General features: G+C 44.7%; 1 protein-coding gene across 1 annotated transcript; it reads right to left on the bottom strand.

Moving 5' to 3' along the window:
• Window positions 1-885: 885 nt before the first annotated feature.
• Window positions 886-15,245, bottom strand: apobb.1 (apolipoprotein Bb, tandem duplicate 1). The gene is made up of 29 exons (XM_085937440.1): window positions 15,169-15,245; window positions 14,528-14,707; window positions 14,248-14,280; window positions 14,056-14,168; window positions 13,837-13,982; window positions 13,619-13,766; window positions 13,393-13,545; window positions 13,189-13,313; window positions 13,029-13,114; window positions 12,510-12,954; window positions 12,322-12,436; window positions 12,104-12,250; window positions 11,821-12,032; window positions 11,550-11,745; window positions 11,311-11,487; window positions 11,042-11,245; window positions 10,800-10,967; window positions 10,520-10,725; window positions 10,271-10,453; window positions 10,072-10,202; window positions 9,788-9,998; window positions 9,533-9,705; window positions 9,299-9,459; window positions 9,121-9,230; window positions 8,687-9,060; window positions 2,611-8,616; window positions 2,419-2,530; window positions 2,150-2,336; window positions 886-2,065 (listed from the first exon to the last, which is right to left on the bottom strand). The coding sequence occupies exons 2-29, from the start codon at window positions 14,580-14,582 to the stop codon at window positions 1,076-1,078; spliced, it is 11,367 nt and encodes a 3,788-aa protein (XP_085793566.1). The 5' UTR covers window positions 14,583-14,707; window positions 15,169-15,245; the 3' UTR covers window positions 886-1,075.
• Window positions 15,246-16,767: the final 1,522 nt, after the last annotated feature.

Genomic DNA, 16,767 nt, shown 5'->3' with positions numbered 1-16,767 from the left:
TATTTGAAGTTTTTTTAAATGACTATTAAAATGGATGGCACATAGTGTTGAATAAATTTCAAAACAAACCGTTTTTGAGCAGAACAATATGAATAAAAAGGTGACTCATCTTCCAATGTTAGGTCATGGGTCACATCATATTTTATAGCAGCCTTTCAAATTCATCTACTCTTACTTTTGATTTTCATACTCTGTCACATGTAATAAATATGTGCACTCTATATTTGATCACTGTACGGTTATGGTTGCAGTACTGCACTTTATCATTTTCTTGAGTAATTTTGTTTATATTTTAGACTGTAAATGTCGACTTCCTGTTCAGACCAATGATGACAAAGCCTATGGGTGAGTAAGTGTTGATTGTCTAGAGCCAAATGCCTTACACCTGTCAATCCATACATTGTTGACTCACCTTTCCCCTATTTAGAAAAGCCAGTAAAGATCGTGAGAGTTGCACTCAAGATAACCTAAGCAGATAGTGGAAGACAAGTATTGTGTTGCGTAACAGGAAATAAAAACAACCTAAATGTATGTGGATGCAAAACATAATTGGCTCAAAAATTGGGGTTTCAGTTTGAGTACTAGTGCCTTAGACACTGACATGTCTCTTGTTGCTATGGATCGTCCAATTTTTTTTTCAAATTGCACGCGCTTTGAAATAGATCATTGCATTCTATTATTTAACCACTCAGTGTCACTAAATACCATAAATTGTCCCTTTCAAGTAATGATTTAAAAAAATAATCATCATCATCATAATAATAATCCTAATCATAATAATAAGGAAGCTAGGAGTTTTAGAAAATGCTTTTGTGCCGATACTGCTGAGTTGTGATGGGAAAGTGCAAGTGTTTCATATGTAAACAAAACATTAGATATTGAAAGTTCGTTTTAATATATTTTATTGACAAATTTATTGCAAGAGTATGTAAATGTTACATGGGCAACAGACTCAACGAGATCATTGAAAACTGTTCAACATTTGATGTCATAAATATGGCTAGCAATCAAAGTGGCAATACTCCTTCCAAACAGGTGGGAGTGTTTTATGCTGGTTCAGACCTCAGTTGGTTCCTTAAGATTGGTAAGTAAAGGGCAGGTCAATTTCAAGCTTTCCATTTGCCAGTTTCACCTGAGCATCGGGTGACAGTTGCGTCAGGCGCTCAAAAACAGTTGAGTTGACTTGATCGACTACCTTAATGAACCCATCCAAAATGGAATCATAGGCGTTGGTGAGCTGCTCCATATCAAAGGCAGAGATCTTGTCAAAAACAACCTTAAAGGCTGTCACAATACTGCGATAGATGTCATTGAGTCGCAGGAACACTTCATCTAAATAGTCAGACTTGATTGAGTCAACAAATTCCAGAGATTTGTCAACAATAGCTTTCAGGGTCTCACTAATTTTCTCCAGCATTGTTTCAAAACTCTCCATATTCTTCAAAGAGGCCACTAGTCCATTCATGGTATTATTGACATACATTTTCACATCTTCAAAGATCTGACCCATAGTAGCTACATCACCCAATGGCATGGAAACTTTCACGGTGCTGATTTTCTCAACAAATGAGTTGTAGTACATCTCCGTGTTCTGATAAATCATCTGGATGAGTTTGTCCAGAGTAATCGCAATGCTGGTGGTCACCTTCTTCAGGACCTCGGGAAGAGTGGTCATTTCGTCAGACCCGGGTAGTTTGAACTTGGTCTCCCTCAAGAACCTGACGATAGCATCGGAGACAACCTGGATGTTTTTCTGGTACTGGACCATGGTGTTTCTGAAGAAGACTGACAGTTGGCTCATCTGGACATCGTAGTTGATGGCGGCGTCATAGATATCGGCCATGCGGTCAACGACGACATTCTTCAACTTCTCCATGTTGCTCGTGATCTGATACTTGCGAAGGAACTCGGCGAAGGTAGAGATGATGGAAGGGAGTCGCAGCTTCAGTTCAGAGAGCATCATTTTAGGCGCCTCTGTGTTGTACACAATTTGGAGGTTCACTCTATTGTCGTCCTTGGGAGATGATTTGATGACGAAGATGTCAACATCAGCCTCTGGTGCGGCCTGTCAAAAAGAATGCAAAAAAAAAACAACGTCAGCGAAACCGATTTTTCCAATTTGTAAAAACTGTCAGGTGAGTCAACTCACAGGATAACGGCCGTAGACTCTTGCATTAAATTGAGATGGCATCTTGCCATTCATCTGCAAGCCCAGAAAGCCAATAGATGGAGCAGATAGCGAGGCGCTAAGAACATCTCTGCGAGCAGCATAGCGGAGGTTGACATCAGTGAACGTTGGGCTGGTGATGTCTACGTTGAGGGTCTGACGAGAAACACTGGAAAAAAAAAAAGAGAAGAAATTTTCAGATGAACTTTTGTCTTGTGATTGGATGAGAACAAAGTATGAGACCATCTCACCTTGTGCCTTGGTCGATGACGTGGTTGGCATCCACGTTGATGTCGGCATGTTTCAGGGTGAGCTTGTTCAACACGTTCAAGTCAGCGTTCTCAAAGTTCACAGTTGAGGAAGCTGTCGGGCGAAAGGTTTGGTGGAATTCAGGATTTGAAACGATATATCTTAGTATGCCGAAAGGAATGTCGTCAACTCACCATCCATATCATAATCCAAGATGACATAAGCGGAGGTGGCAGAAGATTTAAATGCGCCTTTGAAGATGGGAGCATCTCCCTCCAGGACTACATCGAAATTTGAGGTGTACAGTGGGCTGATGAACTTGCCGTTGGTGGAGATCTTCTGTTTGGCCACCGTGACATCGGCCACAGTTTTTTCCACGATGGTGAAATCACCCAGTGTGCTTGGCTGTGACAGATTCATCTCAAAATCAGCAGTCAAAGATGAGACTGGAGCGATATCAAAGGTAGCCTGAGCAAAATGCTTCCCGTTGGTGTTGAAACTGAACAGGTTGATCTCGTTGTTGCTCGTGTGCTTCAGCATCGCGTAGATGCGACTGAAGGAGCTTTGGAAAGACAGACTGTCGCTTAAATCAAAGTTGATCAATTTGGTGGTGCCGTGGTTTAGCTTGACGTCAGCGATGAACTTGGAGGTGGAACGCAGGCCGTTAATCAAGAACAGGTTTACATCACTATCCAGGACTCCCAGTACCACGTAGTCATCAAGCACCGTGCCGTCCATGTTCCCCTTTGTGAAAGCCTCAATGGAAATGTCTTCAGCGGTTCCCTCCAGCTTCAGGCTGTAGTCGGCGCTGGCTTTTCCGACAGCCTTGATCACGGGAATGTTGAAATCGCCCTTGATGTTCACCGTGGAGTGAGCCTTGGCTTTGGATTTGGTGTCCGCAACCAGATTCTGGTTCACTTCCAAGCTCAGCATAGGCAGAGAAATCCGTCCGACGGTGGCCACGGAGGTAGCGGCTTCCAGAGTCTCCATACTCACACTGAAGGTGCTGTCATGAGTGCCTTCGATGTGTTGATTCTCCAGGGATAAGGAATTGGCCAACTTGATTCCTCTTTTGGTGGTTAGGCTGGCGGTACCATCCAGTTTGGCTTTCAAGCTCTCAAACACGGAGGCAGTTGTAGCTCCCAGACGGAATACAAGATCATCTGCTGCGTAAAGTCCGGTATTGGCGTTCACGTTGATGACAGCGGACTTGAAGGACAGTTCTGTGATCAGGTCACCCACAGGAGGGATCTCGATGACGCTCATTATAACAGCGATGGGAGCGGCCTGCTTTTTCTGGTAAACAATCTTGGCATCTAGGTTGACATTTTGCTCGGTGGAAACCAGGAGGCGCTTCAGTCCCATCAGCTCGTACAAGTTCACGTCACTTATTTCCGGGGTACGGATGTCAACCAGGGGGATTTCCACGCCGGGAATGCGAATGGGGGTAGCGAGGAAGTCCAGATTGACGTTACCGTCCATGGCGACGAAGACACCGGCCTCATTTCTGTTGTTGTCAGCAGTGAAGTTGGAGGTCATCACACCTTGATTGAGACGAGCCATATAAATGGTGCTCATCTTCTGGTTTTGGGGTGTCAGGGTGGCAGAATAATCATTCTGGAAGTCAATCTTAGCAGTTGGCGCTCCGTAGATTGTAACCTTGCTATTGAATTTGTTTTGGATGTCAGCGTTAAACTCGTAGGGATGGGCGACCACGTGCATGCCGTTGGAGAGGGTTACTCTCACCATGCCAGTCAATTCCGTGTCATGGTTTGCTTTCAGCTCAACCTTCATGTTCTTAAAGTCGACATGTCCAGAGGCGGAGAGCACGCTGTTCTTAAGAATTGGAGCCTTCAACTCATTGAGGACATTAAACTTGTAGAGCAGAGGGCTAGCTTCAGCTGTTAGCTGTTGTTTCATCACCAAGGCTTTTGAGTCTGTGTTGCCAGAGAAGGTCAGCGTGGCCAGGCTGGGGCTGAGCGACAAAAACAGGTTGCTGACGTGGTCGGCCTCCTGAGCAACAGACTTGCCGATATTGTCAACGGTCAAAGTGAAGGTGAAGCCCTCTTGGCGGATGATGGCTTTCTGGTTCATGGTGGCATCATTGTTGACATTGACGATTGGAAGGTCCACAACGTGTTTGTAATTTGTCTCGAGAGAGGCAGCCATCCCTTCCTCCATTGCAATAAAAGCAATGTTTGCAATGTCAGCATTGTAGATGGGAGTGTTTACTTTCACTCCAGTCTTGGCTTGGGCCTGGCCGGAGAAACCGTAGAGCGATAGTGAGGCTTGGTGGTCAACAGCGAGAGCACGATGGTTGATCTTGAAGGTCTCCGCGAGTACAACGCGGCTCATTTTTGGAAGAGCAATTTGAGCGGTTGAGTCGACTTTGTAATTCAGGATTTCCAAGCTGGGCGATGTGCCTTGAGAAGTGATGATGGCTTTGAATTGGGGTGTCATGACTTTCTCGGTGGAGTTTTGGAACTCAGCAGATGTCTTCACAGTGTAGATGGGAGTATTAAATCGGAACTCGCCAGAGAGTTTGCCAAAGCAAGGGATGATAACTTCACTCGGGATGGTTGGAAGTGTCATGTCAGGAACCGGGAGAGACTTGACAATCTTATCGACAGGGAAGTGCGGGAGAGTAGGGAAGGAGATCTCGGGAAGAGTCATTTCGGAGAAGTTGATCTCAGGCATGGAAGGCAAGAAGCTCAGGTTGAGGTCTCCAAAGAAAGCATCGATGTCAATCATTTTATAATTGATATTCAAGATGAAATCAATCATTTCCATGATTTTCTGCTTGATGTCATCAAAGGAAATGGTGGTGGCTGTGATCGTATGGAAGCGCAGGATGGTGAACTCGGGGATATCCAGCTGTGTGGGAATTTCAAGCATCTGAAGTTTCTCCATGTTGAACTTCATGGATGGAACCACGAGGTCGGTGAGCGGAACGGTGAAGGACGGAGTGTTCAGCTCGCACTTCTTCAGTTCACTAGTCAGCCCATCAAAGATTTGCTGAATCTCACCGATGATCTTTTGGTCCGGGAAGACCGATTTCATACTTTCGATCGTATTACTGCAGATGCGAGTGAGAGTGGCCATAGTTTTCCTGTAATTCTTGCTCACGAACCTCAGGAATGAGGCAACCTCATCTTGGATGTCGAGTTTTGCAACTTCTTCTCTGATGTATTCGAAGACTCTCTTAATATCTTCCAACATAGCCGTCGGGTCCATCATTTCCTTCAGAGATGAAATCATTTCCGCAACTCGGATTTCCCTCAGACGATCCATAGATCCTTTGGCTGAGGTTAAAACAACATTGGCGAAATCTTTGACAGCTTCCAATTTCATGGGGATTTCAAGAGCCTTGATGAGGTCATTAAGCGTGGTCGTGTAGCGTGAGGTGACTCCATTAACGTAATCCACATAGAAATCATAATCCAGTGATATAATCATCTGCATGGTTGACTCAATAAAGGACTCGAGGTCTTGAATCATGTCCTTAACTTGGTTTGATTTCATGTAGTCAATCATTACCAAGGAGAAAAACTGAGATTTAACAGGGATGTAGGCGTCCTTGACCATCCTGCCGACTGTGTTGATGGTTTCTTCGATCTTCAACTGCTTTAGGAGCTCCACTAATTTTTCCAAAACGATTTGGACCTTTTTGTCCACTTCAAGCTTCACAATGAACTTTCTTATGTTGGCAGATAATGTGTTGATTTTGTCAAAGATGTTGAGATCCTCGATCTGCTCGCTTATCTTATTGAATGCATTAATTGTAGCCTTTTTCAAATCGTTGATGAGCTCACTAATGTCCACGAATTTAATAAACTCCTTCATGTCGGCAATGTAGGTCGTAATATCAAACGCCTCAACTATGCGATGCACAAAATTCAGAAAATGTTTCAGCTCGCTGTGGATTCGGTATTCATTGTCAATATTCCGTAGGAATTCCATACTGGTGCCTCTCAATTGTTCCAAGTCAATCTCCTGGATCATCGTCCTCATGGTGTCAATAAGATACAGAAGCATTCCCTTAATGTCATACCGATCATTGATGGCATTCACCAGTTCCTCGATCTTTGTCGTGATGGTTTGCGACAGTTTGCTATCAATAATGATCCGCTCCATCGTGGTAATATAGCTTTGAAGGTAAAAGAAGACGTCAGTTATGACATTCTCAAAATTAGATCTCATGTTTCTGAAAGCAGCATTCATATCTTCCATGGCAATCAGATATTTTGGGGCCAGATCACTGAAGTAGTCTTTCAACTGAACGGCTTTGCCTTCGATGTCAAGTTGAGCGACAAACTCGGCAACTCGCTGAGGAAGCGCTTCGAGTTTTTCCCTGATCTTCTCGTTCCTGATGTAGTCCTGAATCATTTCTGCAACTTGGACAATGGCGTCCTTGATACCTTCCACGAAGAAAGGCACATTTTCCAACAGAGGCAACTGAATGATGTGACAGTTTGTGTTCTTGTCATACTTGAGGAAACCTGAGACACCAAATTCCTGGTTGTCTAGGGATTGCGTGTTCACGATGTTGGTGAGGATATTAGAAGAGAATCCCATCCCGGTTCCCTCAGCCGTGTTGTAAACATTCATGTCTTGATTAAAGGCATGATTGTTGATTTTTGACTTAAGACTGACCGTGGCCTTCTGTTCATTGGTAGAAAGAACGGCATCCATCTTGTTGTCCAATGTTGTCTCCAGAGAAACGCCGTTGTCCAGTGCCTGGCTGACTGAGGCTCTGCATTCATGTGAGCTGGCAAAAGCCAAGGGTTGTGCCCGCATGAGGAACTTGCCGTAGAGCTGCGCGCTGTGCTTCCCATACATCACCACGTCTCCGTCGGCATTGAAAATGGCGTCGAGGTTGAAGTCGAAAGGAACCACGCTGGAACGGAGGGTATGGTCAAAGCGCAAAAGCTGCGAGTTGAAGCGAGCGTCGTTGCTAAACTTGGCGCCGAGACCGATGATGTCAAGCTCTGAGGAATGGCTCATGTGGGTTCCGAAAAGATTTCCGGTTGTGCTGCATTTTGCGTTGGCGGACATGTCAGCGTAGTTAATCTGATAGGTGTGCTTGATCTCGGACTCGTCGTAGGTGGTTTTCAGGGTTCCGGTCACGTCCATCTTGTAAGACCCTGCCTTGAACTGAGCCTCATTGATGATGTTGCCGCTGAGAAGCTTCAGGTCGTTGTTGACCTTGGCGAACGCCGTGTAGGGTGTCAGGTCAACGGCAACGTCGTGATTATAAGAGGCGTACTCGCTGGCTTGGGCTTTAACCTTCGAATTTAAGGTAAGGCTCGAGAGCGTCATGGTCACGTCGTTGGCGTTATCAAACTTGAAGTCAGACATCGCAGCCTTGTGATTCATGGACAGAGTTGCTTTTGTCAAGTCCAGGCCAGCGTTGAAGGTGTTTTCCAGAAACAGAAGACTCTGAAGAGTGTTTGATCCACTTGTGCTCAAGCCGTTCTTGTCCAATGTCAAGGAGGCTTTGTGCGTGGCCGTGTTCTGAAGAAGCTTGACGAGGGCATCGCTGTTTACAGTCAGACCGTTGACATCAAGAGAGGATGTGAGCAGAGAGTAGATCTGATCTTCAAAGCGGTCTCCATTTGTTTCCATTCTCAGAGCCAGTTTTCCTGTGCCGGCAGAGGCGTCAACCTTGTTATTGATCTTCATCCCAAGAGCAAGAGCACTTGAGTGGGACTTCAGAGACAGGCTACTGTCTGTGAAAGAAAGCTCAGCAGTATGCGTCAGGGTGTCTTCAAAGACATTGGTGTTGGAAACAACCAGCAAGTCACCATCAGCCAAGGTTGCCGTGATTCGGTTTTTAGCCCGAACGAGATTCGAGTCAAAGTCAACCAAAGACTCGATCTTGGCATTTGCTTGGAATGGAATAACCTGGACAGTCTGAGTTGAAACGGTCTTGGTGTAGACGGGTCCAGCCTTGAACGTTCCATTCAAGTTGCTATCGATGGTGATCTTCTCAGTGTCAATTGCAGTCAGAGACTTGTGCTCCATGTCAACATTCAGGCTAAATGGGCTCGTGACGTCAATCTTGGTATACGATTCCAGGTATATTTTGTCAGTGATGGGGATATCCTCTGCAAAAGTGAAACTGGCGTCGAGGAACTTGTGGGAAAATGAACCTTTCATCTGGGCCTTCAGTGAATCAGTGGCGGCCAACATTCCAGAGCCTTCATAAAAACAAAATTCAGAGTCATTATAAAACTCAGTTCACGTCAGTAAGTCACAAATTCAAAATACCTTCCATCTCCACCGAGAGGATTTCAAATGGCGAAGTTCCTTTGATGTCAAACTTGGCAGAGTATCTCGGACCATCCACATCATCTATGCCGGTTGCCATGGAGGCATCCATGTCATACAGGTTGCTCTTCATCTCTGTGGAAACTTCAGCTTTGCCAAAGAGAGGAACACTAAAAGTGAGGCTCTCTGGGAAAAACAACTCGGGGATTGGGATTTCCACGGAGACGATCTCCACTCCAAACCGGGGCAGAGACAGGTGAGGTGTCGTCAAAGCTGGTGGGAAGTTGAGTTCCTTGGTTGACTTTCCTCCAAGAGGGAGCGGGAAGGTGATGGTGTAGCGGTCTTTGTTGAAGTAGTACACGGCCTTGGTGTCACTGTTAAAAATACAAAAGTCAAACATTTGGACCGTTTTGGAGGAACCATTTCAAACTTACGTGTTCAGGAACAGTGACTCCGGCATGGAAATCTCAGGCATATCTGGAACTCTGAAGTCCTGAAGATACGGGATCTCAGCGCCATACTTCTCCACGTAGTTGTTTGCAGCCTAAGTGACAAACGGATTAATTTCAAACAATAGAAAGACATTTAAACCACAAGACCTGGATCTCATACCTCCCCAAACTTCTTGAAGATGTGAGCAACCTTCATGTCAGTCTGTCCCACCTCCATGTCAAGAAGTTCTTGTGTGTACTTTTCAACCATATCAGTGAATGGTACAAAGGTGACCTTGGTGTTCATGTCAGATTTGAACTCAACCTCAACCTTGCTGTCATCTGGATAACAGAGAACCAAAATGGAAATATTTTAAGGCATGCAGAAGAATATTAACATTTTAAAATATATTACCGTATTTCATTTCGAGCTCCTGTTTGGACACAGCATCCATGATCTTCACGTCACTCTTGAGTTTCATTTCCAGTTCATCCTCTCGCTTCACGTTAGCTGTGACCGAGGCATCAACGTTGAGTGTGGGGACCAGAAGCTGAATTTGAAGCATCCCTTTCTTCATCATCTCAAGACTGAAAGAAAGAAACACCAAAGAATCAGTCAAATCTCCACGACACATATTTGTTCCTCTAAGAGTTCCTCTATAATTCTTACTTGGCTCGACCAATGAGGGAAAGCTGAGGGACGTTTTGGTTCAGAAGATCCAGATAGATGGAATGGGTTCCTTTGCCTCTGGTATTGCCATCAACAACACCCAGCCTCAATCCTGCTTCCACGTCATAATCCGGAATCTGGATGTCAGTGGTGAGCACGTGCTTCTTTCTGTTGTATTTCACGATCGCTCGGGCTTCCGTGGGCTCTGCGCCTGTTATTGTCCAAGCGAGCCCAGAACGTCACGTCACGAAATTTTCCGAGAGGCATATTTAGCGTGATGTTACCTTCAGCTCTCAGAACAAACTTGACAGAGTCCACCTTTTGCCTGCCCTCGTCTCCTTCCTTCAGCAGCTCGTAGGCAAGAGTGGCGGTGTACTCAGTGACGTCACCGGTAGGATGTAGCTCCAGTGCAAAGCTAATAAAATTAAATTAAATTAAATTAAATTAAATTTTAAAACAATGTAGTTGTGTGTGTTTTCTCACTTGCTGTCACCGGTGAATGGAAAGTAGGGAGCGGTCTCTTGGGAGAAAGCATCAATGTACTGAAGAGCAGTGCAGTATTTCATCCCAGCGAAGGCGGGGGTGCATTCGTTGACATCGATTTTCTTTGTCACCATTGGGGTGAGGGGCACGACGGTGAGGTCGTTCACTGCCACCAGCGTGTTTCTAAATTTTAAACACAGGAGTTCACATAAAATGTTTCACTTCTAACCTTTTTTTTTTCCATCTTACGTCATTTTGATGATCTTGGTCGGGCTCTTTGGAGCAGGGATGGTCAGCTTGACGTGGTCGGGTCCCATCGAGATCTTGGCCTGAAGGCCGCTCTCGTGGAAGAAGTTGGAATGCATCTCCAATCCAGAGTTGAGATACTCGGGAATGTAGGCGCCGACGTGGGTTTTGAACTCAATGCCAGCAGAGGGCATGAAAGCTACTTCACTCTGTTAGAAGAACCAAAAGAAAGATATTCAGTAGTGATCACGTGACTCAAAAAACACATTTGGCAAATATTCACCATATCACGGGCGATCTTCAGTCCACCCTTGACACCGGGGGTGAAGGTTCCGGACAATGTCAATTTCAGAGGCACACCGGTGAGAGTTGGCAGGAAAAAGTCATTGTCCATGAAGATGTAGTGGGCAAAGATGGTGTTGTCAGCCTTTGTCATCAGTCCCATCAAGAGCTATGCAAATACAAGTCAGATTTAAATGACACATTTTCTTTTGGTTCTCCTCAAGGCTCATTTGCTTTCCTTACATCAGCGGGGAACATCTTGAACATGCTCTCAGCCATCAAGGCAGCAGAGCGCACCAGAGCATCCACGTCGGTGGTCTTAAGATAGCCCAGTTCGTTTCCGAACAATCTCAGATACATCATGGCCTCTGGAGACTTTGCGGCCTGCAGTTTCTTCATCAACATGTTGAGGTTCTGTCCGACTTCTTTGATCAAGTTCTGAGAGAGCTAAACACAGATATATGTGTGGATGAAGTCATTGTTTGATGCAATCAATGAGCCAAATCAAATACCTGTCTCTTCATCTCAGCATCCTTCAAAGCAGGAATGAAGCGCTGGACAATTTCACGGAGCGCCTGCACGTTATCTGAGACAAAGTACATCGTCTTCATGGCGGTGTCGGGGAAGAATCCGGCGTCACCAAACAGCGCGTCGACTGTCGGTTCGAATCCTTTGCCCTCGATACCGATCTGGAATGTTGATACACGAGTTAACTTTCAACTTACTTGGATTTTCTTCTGGGAATCTTTACCTCCATCATGTCAATGTCAAAGCCGAAGGCGTCGAGCGTCATTTCCAGCATGGCTTCTTTGGGCAGGTAGCTGGTGCCTTCGAAGATCATGTTTCCCTCGATAGAACCCATCTGGTAGTTACGTGAGAACTTAGTGGGGCTCATGATGGGTCCGATCTCATTGTCCTGGATGGCGTCACGAATCTTTTGTCTGAGTCTTTGGGAGAGAACAAAGATATCATTTGGCGCAATTTCGACCATGATAACTACAAAAAATAAAGATACAACTTACTCTTTGGTCGAAGGCTCAGTTGAAGACAGGATATTGGTGATGTGGGACACCACAAAGCTCTTGAATTGGGTGTCTTGCTCCGTGGGCAAGGCAGTGGCCAAACGCACCAACTCGCTCGGCATGGGGTTCTTCATGAGAACGAGATATGCGGCGATTCTCTTTTGCACGGGGCTTCCGTTGTCCAAAACCACCTGGATGAGAATCTCTCTGGTCTGTGACAAAAAAAAAAAACAATCCAATGAGCAAGGCTGAGATTGAAAGCATCCTAAACATCAGCACTTACCTCATCTGAGATGGGAGTCAGTCGGTAAACCTGGATGGCAGCTTGCTGCACCGCCAGAGAAGCTTCTGGTTGGTTCACACATTGCATCACTGAAGCTCTGAGTGCGGGACTCGCCGGCACCACAGCGGGAGCCATGTTGCCAATCACCTAAAACAGCAACGTGAACTTTATTTGATAGAATGAAGATTTCAAAACTAGCCATTTGGTGAATTAGCTACCCTCAATGTCAGGAAAGTGTTTTCGTCATCTCCGCTGCAGTCGCCCAAATGACCAGCCAAGAACTCAGCGACGGAGCGAATCTCAGGGATGAGTTTTCCTTCGCTTTTGTAAAACCTGGGATAAAGAAAAACACGTTGAGTATCTTTGAATCACATTTGAGAGGTAACCTAAAGTTCATCTAGCTTACCTCTTGACGACATTGCTCAATCCGTACATGATGGGCTTGCTAGGCTTGTACTTGACCATTTCAAGCATGTCGTTGATCAGCAAGGCAGAAGGATTGGAAATGAGTCCCAAAGCAAAAACGGTGGCGTCAACTTCAACTGCTGTGGTCTGGAAGCTCCTGAGGATCTGCATGATGGCACTGCTGCACTCCGGAGTTCCGCACTGAGCCAGAACTTGGTAGGTCAGGACGCGAGACACGACGAGAGCCTCGGGAACGGCGCCGTTCAGGGTTTCCGTCTTCATTCCGCGGACCATGGTGACGATCTGTTGGAAGAGGTGTGCCCTCTTCTCGCCTTCGGTCTCTGGCAGTTCGGCCAGCTCGCTCAGCAGATCCAGATAAGCGTCTTTATCCTGGGAAAAGGTCTTGTGCTCCACAGTGTCCATATGAAGACCCTGGGCCTTGTCACCTGTGACACACCATGTGAATTTTAGAAATCAGAGCTTTTCTTTTGAAGGTGGGGAATTAAAATCGTCCACTTACCGTGATCAAAAACTCTGTCGTTTGAGGTCGAGACCTCCACGAGGGTCAGTTCTTGTTTTCCGACATTTCTAACTCCATATTCACCCCTGAAATGGTTAAGTGTCATTTTAGGAAGTAGAGTAAGTCAGGAAATGTGTTTTTGAGGGAATTTCAGATTTACTTGTGGGAGAATGGGATCAGGATGTGCTTCTCTGTGCACGAGCCGGAGGTCATGTGCTTCTTCTCGTTATCAAACTTGTAGTTGCAAGTCTGAGAGCTTCTGACCAGCTTGGAAAGAGGGTATTGCTAAAAAAAAACGAAAGAAAGAAAGAAATCGTTTGTGACCTAGAGGCTCCTTCAATTTGAAATGTTTTGATTGTCTTACCATGCCAGAGATGAGCGCCAAGGGGCTGGTGTAATCTCTCACTGGGACGAATCGGTCACATGCCGACAAGTCTCGGTCCAGGCTGATGTCAGTTGCAATGTCTTCTCGAGCATTGATGGTGTAGTAGGTCTTGCACATGCCGTGGATTGTTGGCTAAAAATACAAAAGCAATCAACGTATCATACTCACTGTTGTTGCTTTGGGATATTTCCAAATGTGATGGTACCATGTTCTTGTTCTTGTCCTCTTCCATCAAAGGCACAGCCAGGGCTGAGATGATTCCTCTCTTGATGTTCAGCGTGGTTGTTGTCTCACCTTCCTCAGGGTACAGTTTCACATCATAGACACCTTCCACCACAACCCTCAGAGGATATCTAGAAGATACAAGAACTGGGTCAACTCTTGTTTTATTGTAGAATATCGCTTCACCGTGTTGGAAAATACCTTTCCATTTCGGCGGAAAAGGCATCCGAGCTGGGGGCAGCGGCGTACGTGGGCTTGCCATCTGTGTCCATGTCAATGACTTCGCTCAGGGCACAGCCGGTGGTGCGTACGATGAAGCTGCATGTCTGGGGAACTTCGATCTCAACCTGTGATACATGACCCGTGTCAATCGTTGGTCATGGCTTCACCCCTGACACATTTAAGGTTATGAAACTATACCTTGCACGTTGCCCTGGGTCCGTTCTGGACCTCCGAGGCTCCGTTGACAGCATTGAGAGATTCAGCTACGTATTGGTATTCGTACTTGTGGAGAGTCTTGTACCTTTTGGCCACTAGGGATTAAAAAAACAACTCGGTAAGACGTTCATTGTTGTTGCGTGATCAAATTGGATAGCAATGGAGGCAACTTACGCAGACAACTTGGCTGATCTTCATTTTGTGCAACTTTAAAGGAGAAAAATTGTTAGAAGTGGCTTAGATGCATAAGAATATTTCCATTGAAATAAAATAATACAAATAAAATGTCCAAAAAAAAATCTTGCAGTGTTGGAAATTTAATATTTTGAAAACTGTTAATAGCACTATTATTTGTTTGGATTGCAGAATTGAAATTAAATTTAAAATTCAGATGACTAAACACTCTAAATCGAAAGCAAAGGATCCGTAAACGCCACCTCTCAGAAATACTCACCAGCCAAGGCCGACGTGCTGAGGATCAGCAGAAGGCAGAGTTTAGAGTCCCTCATAGTGGGCTCGAAAAGCTCAATCCCTTCCGACTTTTGCGAGTACTCAAACGAGACTGAGGTGTCGGGATCCTCGCGAGTCTTTTATAGAACACTTACTGGGAGGAACGCTCAAAGTCCACAGTGACCTGCAGTGTGGAGGGCCAAAGGGAAAAGGTTTGAAAGGAGACGCGTTGTTCGAAGCAAAAGCTTACAACAACAGATTTTCTCAAATCGTTACCCTCCACTCAACTGTTTGATCGTATCAAGACAAGTCAATGAGTTCAACTTATTTCCTTGTTTTTCCAACTCAATGTCCGTGCTTGACCAAGATGGGTCCAAGCGAGTCAAATAGAGCCTTCTGTTGTTATTACTATCAAACCAACAGTTTCAAACCAATTTAGTTGGATTTAATCTGCTGTCAAATTGTTGTTTTTTAATCCAAGCATTTTTAATGGAATTAATTAGAAATGATAAAATTGCAAGAACAATTCTCCCACACACGCAATAGAGTTACATATTAAAAAAAAAAAAAACTTTCAAATGGTTCCCATCCATGTCACATATCACAATAACAAATAAAGCAATTTTAGTCCCGACAGCATTTTACCTTGCTCTTCTGTTGCTGCTCCGGCCACCACTGACCCAACATGAAAACAGTCCCCCTAATTCAATACTAACTGGATAATGAACTTTGATCGACAAATATTCAAAGGTTCCTTTCAGGCTTTATTTGCTGTTCAAGCAAACAAACAAACATTTTAACTCAAGGCTGACCTGTTTTTTTTTAAACCTCGTTCTCAGTGTGGAAGCATATTTGTCATTATATCAATATATGTATTGACCGACATGTGCACAGATGGGATCGAAACGGTTTCGGGTGATGGAGGCCACTCGAACTCACTCAAACGCGAAGCTACATTTGTCTCAGCCATTCAATCCGAAAACCAATCACACTATTTTTGCATCTTAAATCATTACAAATTGTTCTAACTATAAAATATTTGATCCACAGTCGTCTAGTTTCATGATCTAATTGACGAACCGGAGGCCTGTTAGCAAATTATTGGTCAATCTCGAAGGGCAAACATTGGCTGAAAGTCCAGACACAAGCGAGTCATGCACAGGGTATCTGCTGTGTCATAAATGGCCATGTTCTCCTCATGCAAGATTGTTCGTCCACTTTATCAGAGGGTGGTAAAACTTTTCAAACCTAATAAAACACCACTGACGTTGTGAGAAGTCAAAGATTATCATGTACAGTATATGGTAGAGGTGCATGCTATCGTGTACGAAGATAGTATAGCGTTTGGTTATCCACCTCACCGTAACATGAACTTTTTGAACGCATGATGCTGTGGTGTACATAGTCCAATGATGAACTTAATGTTTTCCCCTAAATATTAACTCTGCCTTTATGTCAATACTGGTTCAGCTTAGTCACGTGTTTTCCCCTCTGGTAGATTTGTTTTCTCACCATAATGCACAAATTCGCATTTTTTTGGGGGGGGTCATTATTTCTCAAAGCCAAGCAGTTAATTATTTTGAACAAGGCACTTGTAGAGCACTGTATTCTAAATTGTAAACATTTGGCGCCCTCTAGTGGACTTTTGTTTGAACTATTCATGGGGGAAAAAAAGTCAACAGCAAATTGAGATGTTGCTTGTTGCAAGCAAAATTGTTGAAATAAAATTGTGGCGCAGTTGGAAGGAAACGGGCATACAGTGACACTGATGCGCTGACCCTTGACCCCAATGATCCAAGGGTTGACTTGGTTCTTGATTAGTGTTGGCTCGTGAGTGAACGATTCGTTCAAAAAGACAAGTCTTTTCAGTGAACGAATCACTTTCTAAAGTGATTCGTTCTTTTTTCAGTTCATATGACTTCAACCAGTAGGTGTCGGCAATGCACATTGAAGCTGGTGCCACCTCACCGACTTGCCAAGGAAAGAAAGAACCACCACTTCTATTATGCAAGCTAACGGCTAACTTTATTGCATGAAGGGATGCGCCGTTATGCAACAGCGGGGAGATTGGGGAAATGTCGCCGTCTGGCGGACACGCCGTTGTAAATGAATGGGGTTTGGCACTTGGTGTTTTTTTTTTTTTAATTTGCATGAAACTCAGACTACATGACAGAATATGATTATTTTGACAAGGCTGGTCTTTTTGATTAGTTTTTGAGCATTTTTATGCGCGTTTTCTTGATG

The sequence above is a fragment of the Syngnathus leptorhynchus genome, chromosome 18 (assembly GCF_054491065.1).
Source record: "Syngnathus leptorhynchus isolate UIUO chromosome 18, UIUO_Slep, whole genome shotgun sequence".
NCBI classification, from domain to species: domain Eukaryota; kingdom Metazoa; phylum Chordata; class Actinopteri; order Syngnathiformes; family Syngnathidae; genus Syngnathus; species Syngnathus leptorhynchus.
The sequence above is the reverse complement of the archived record's forward strand: the minus strand, read 5'-3'. Positions and strand labels throughout refer to the sequence as shown.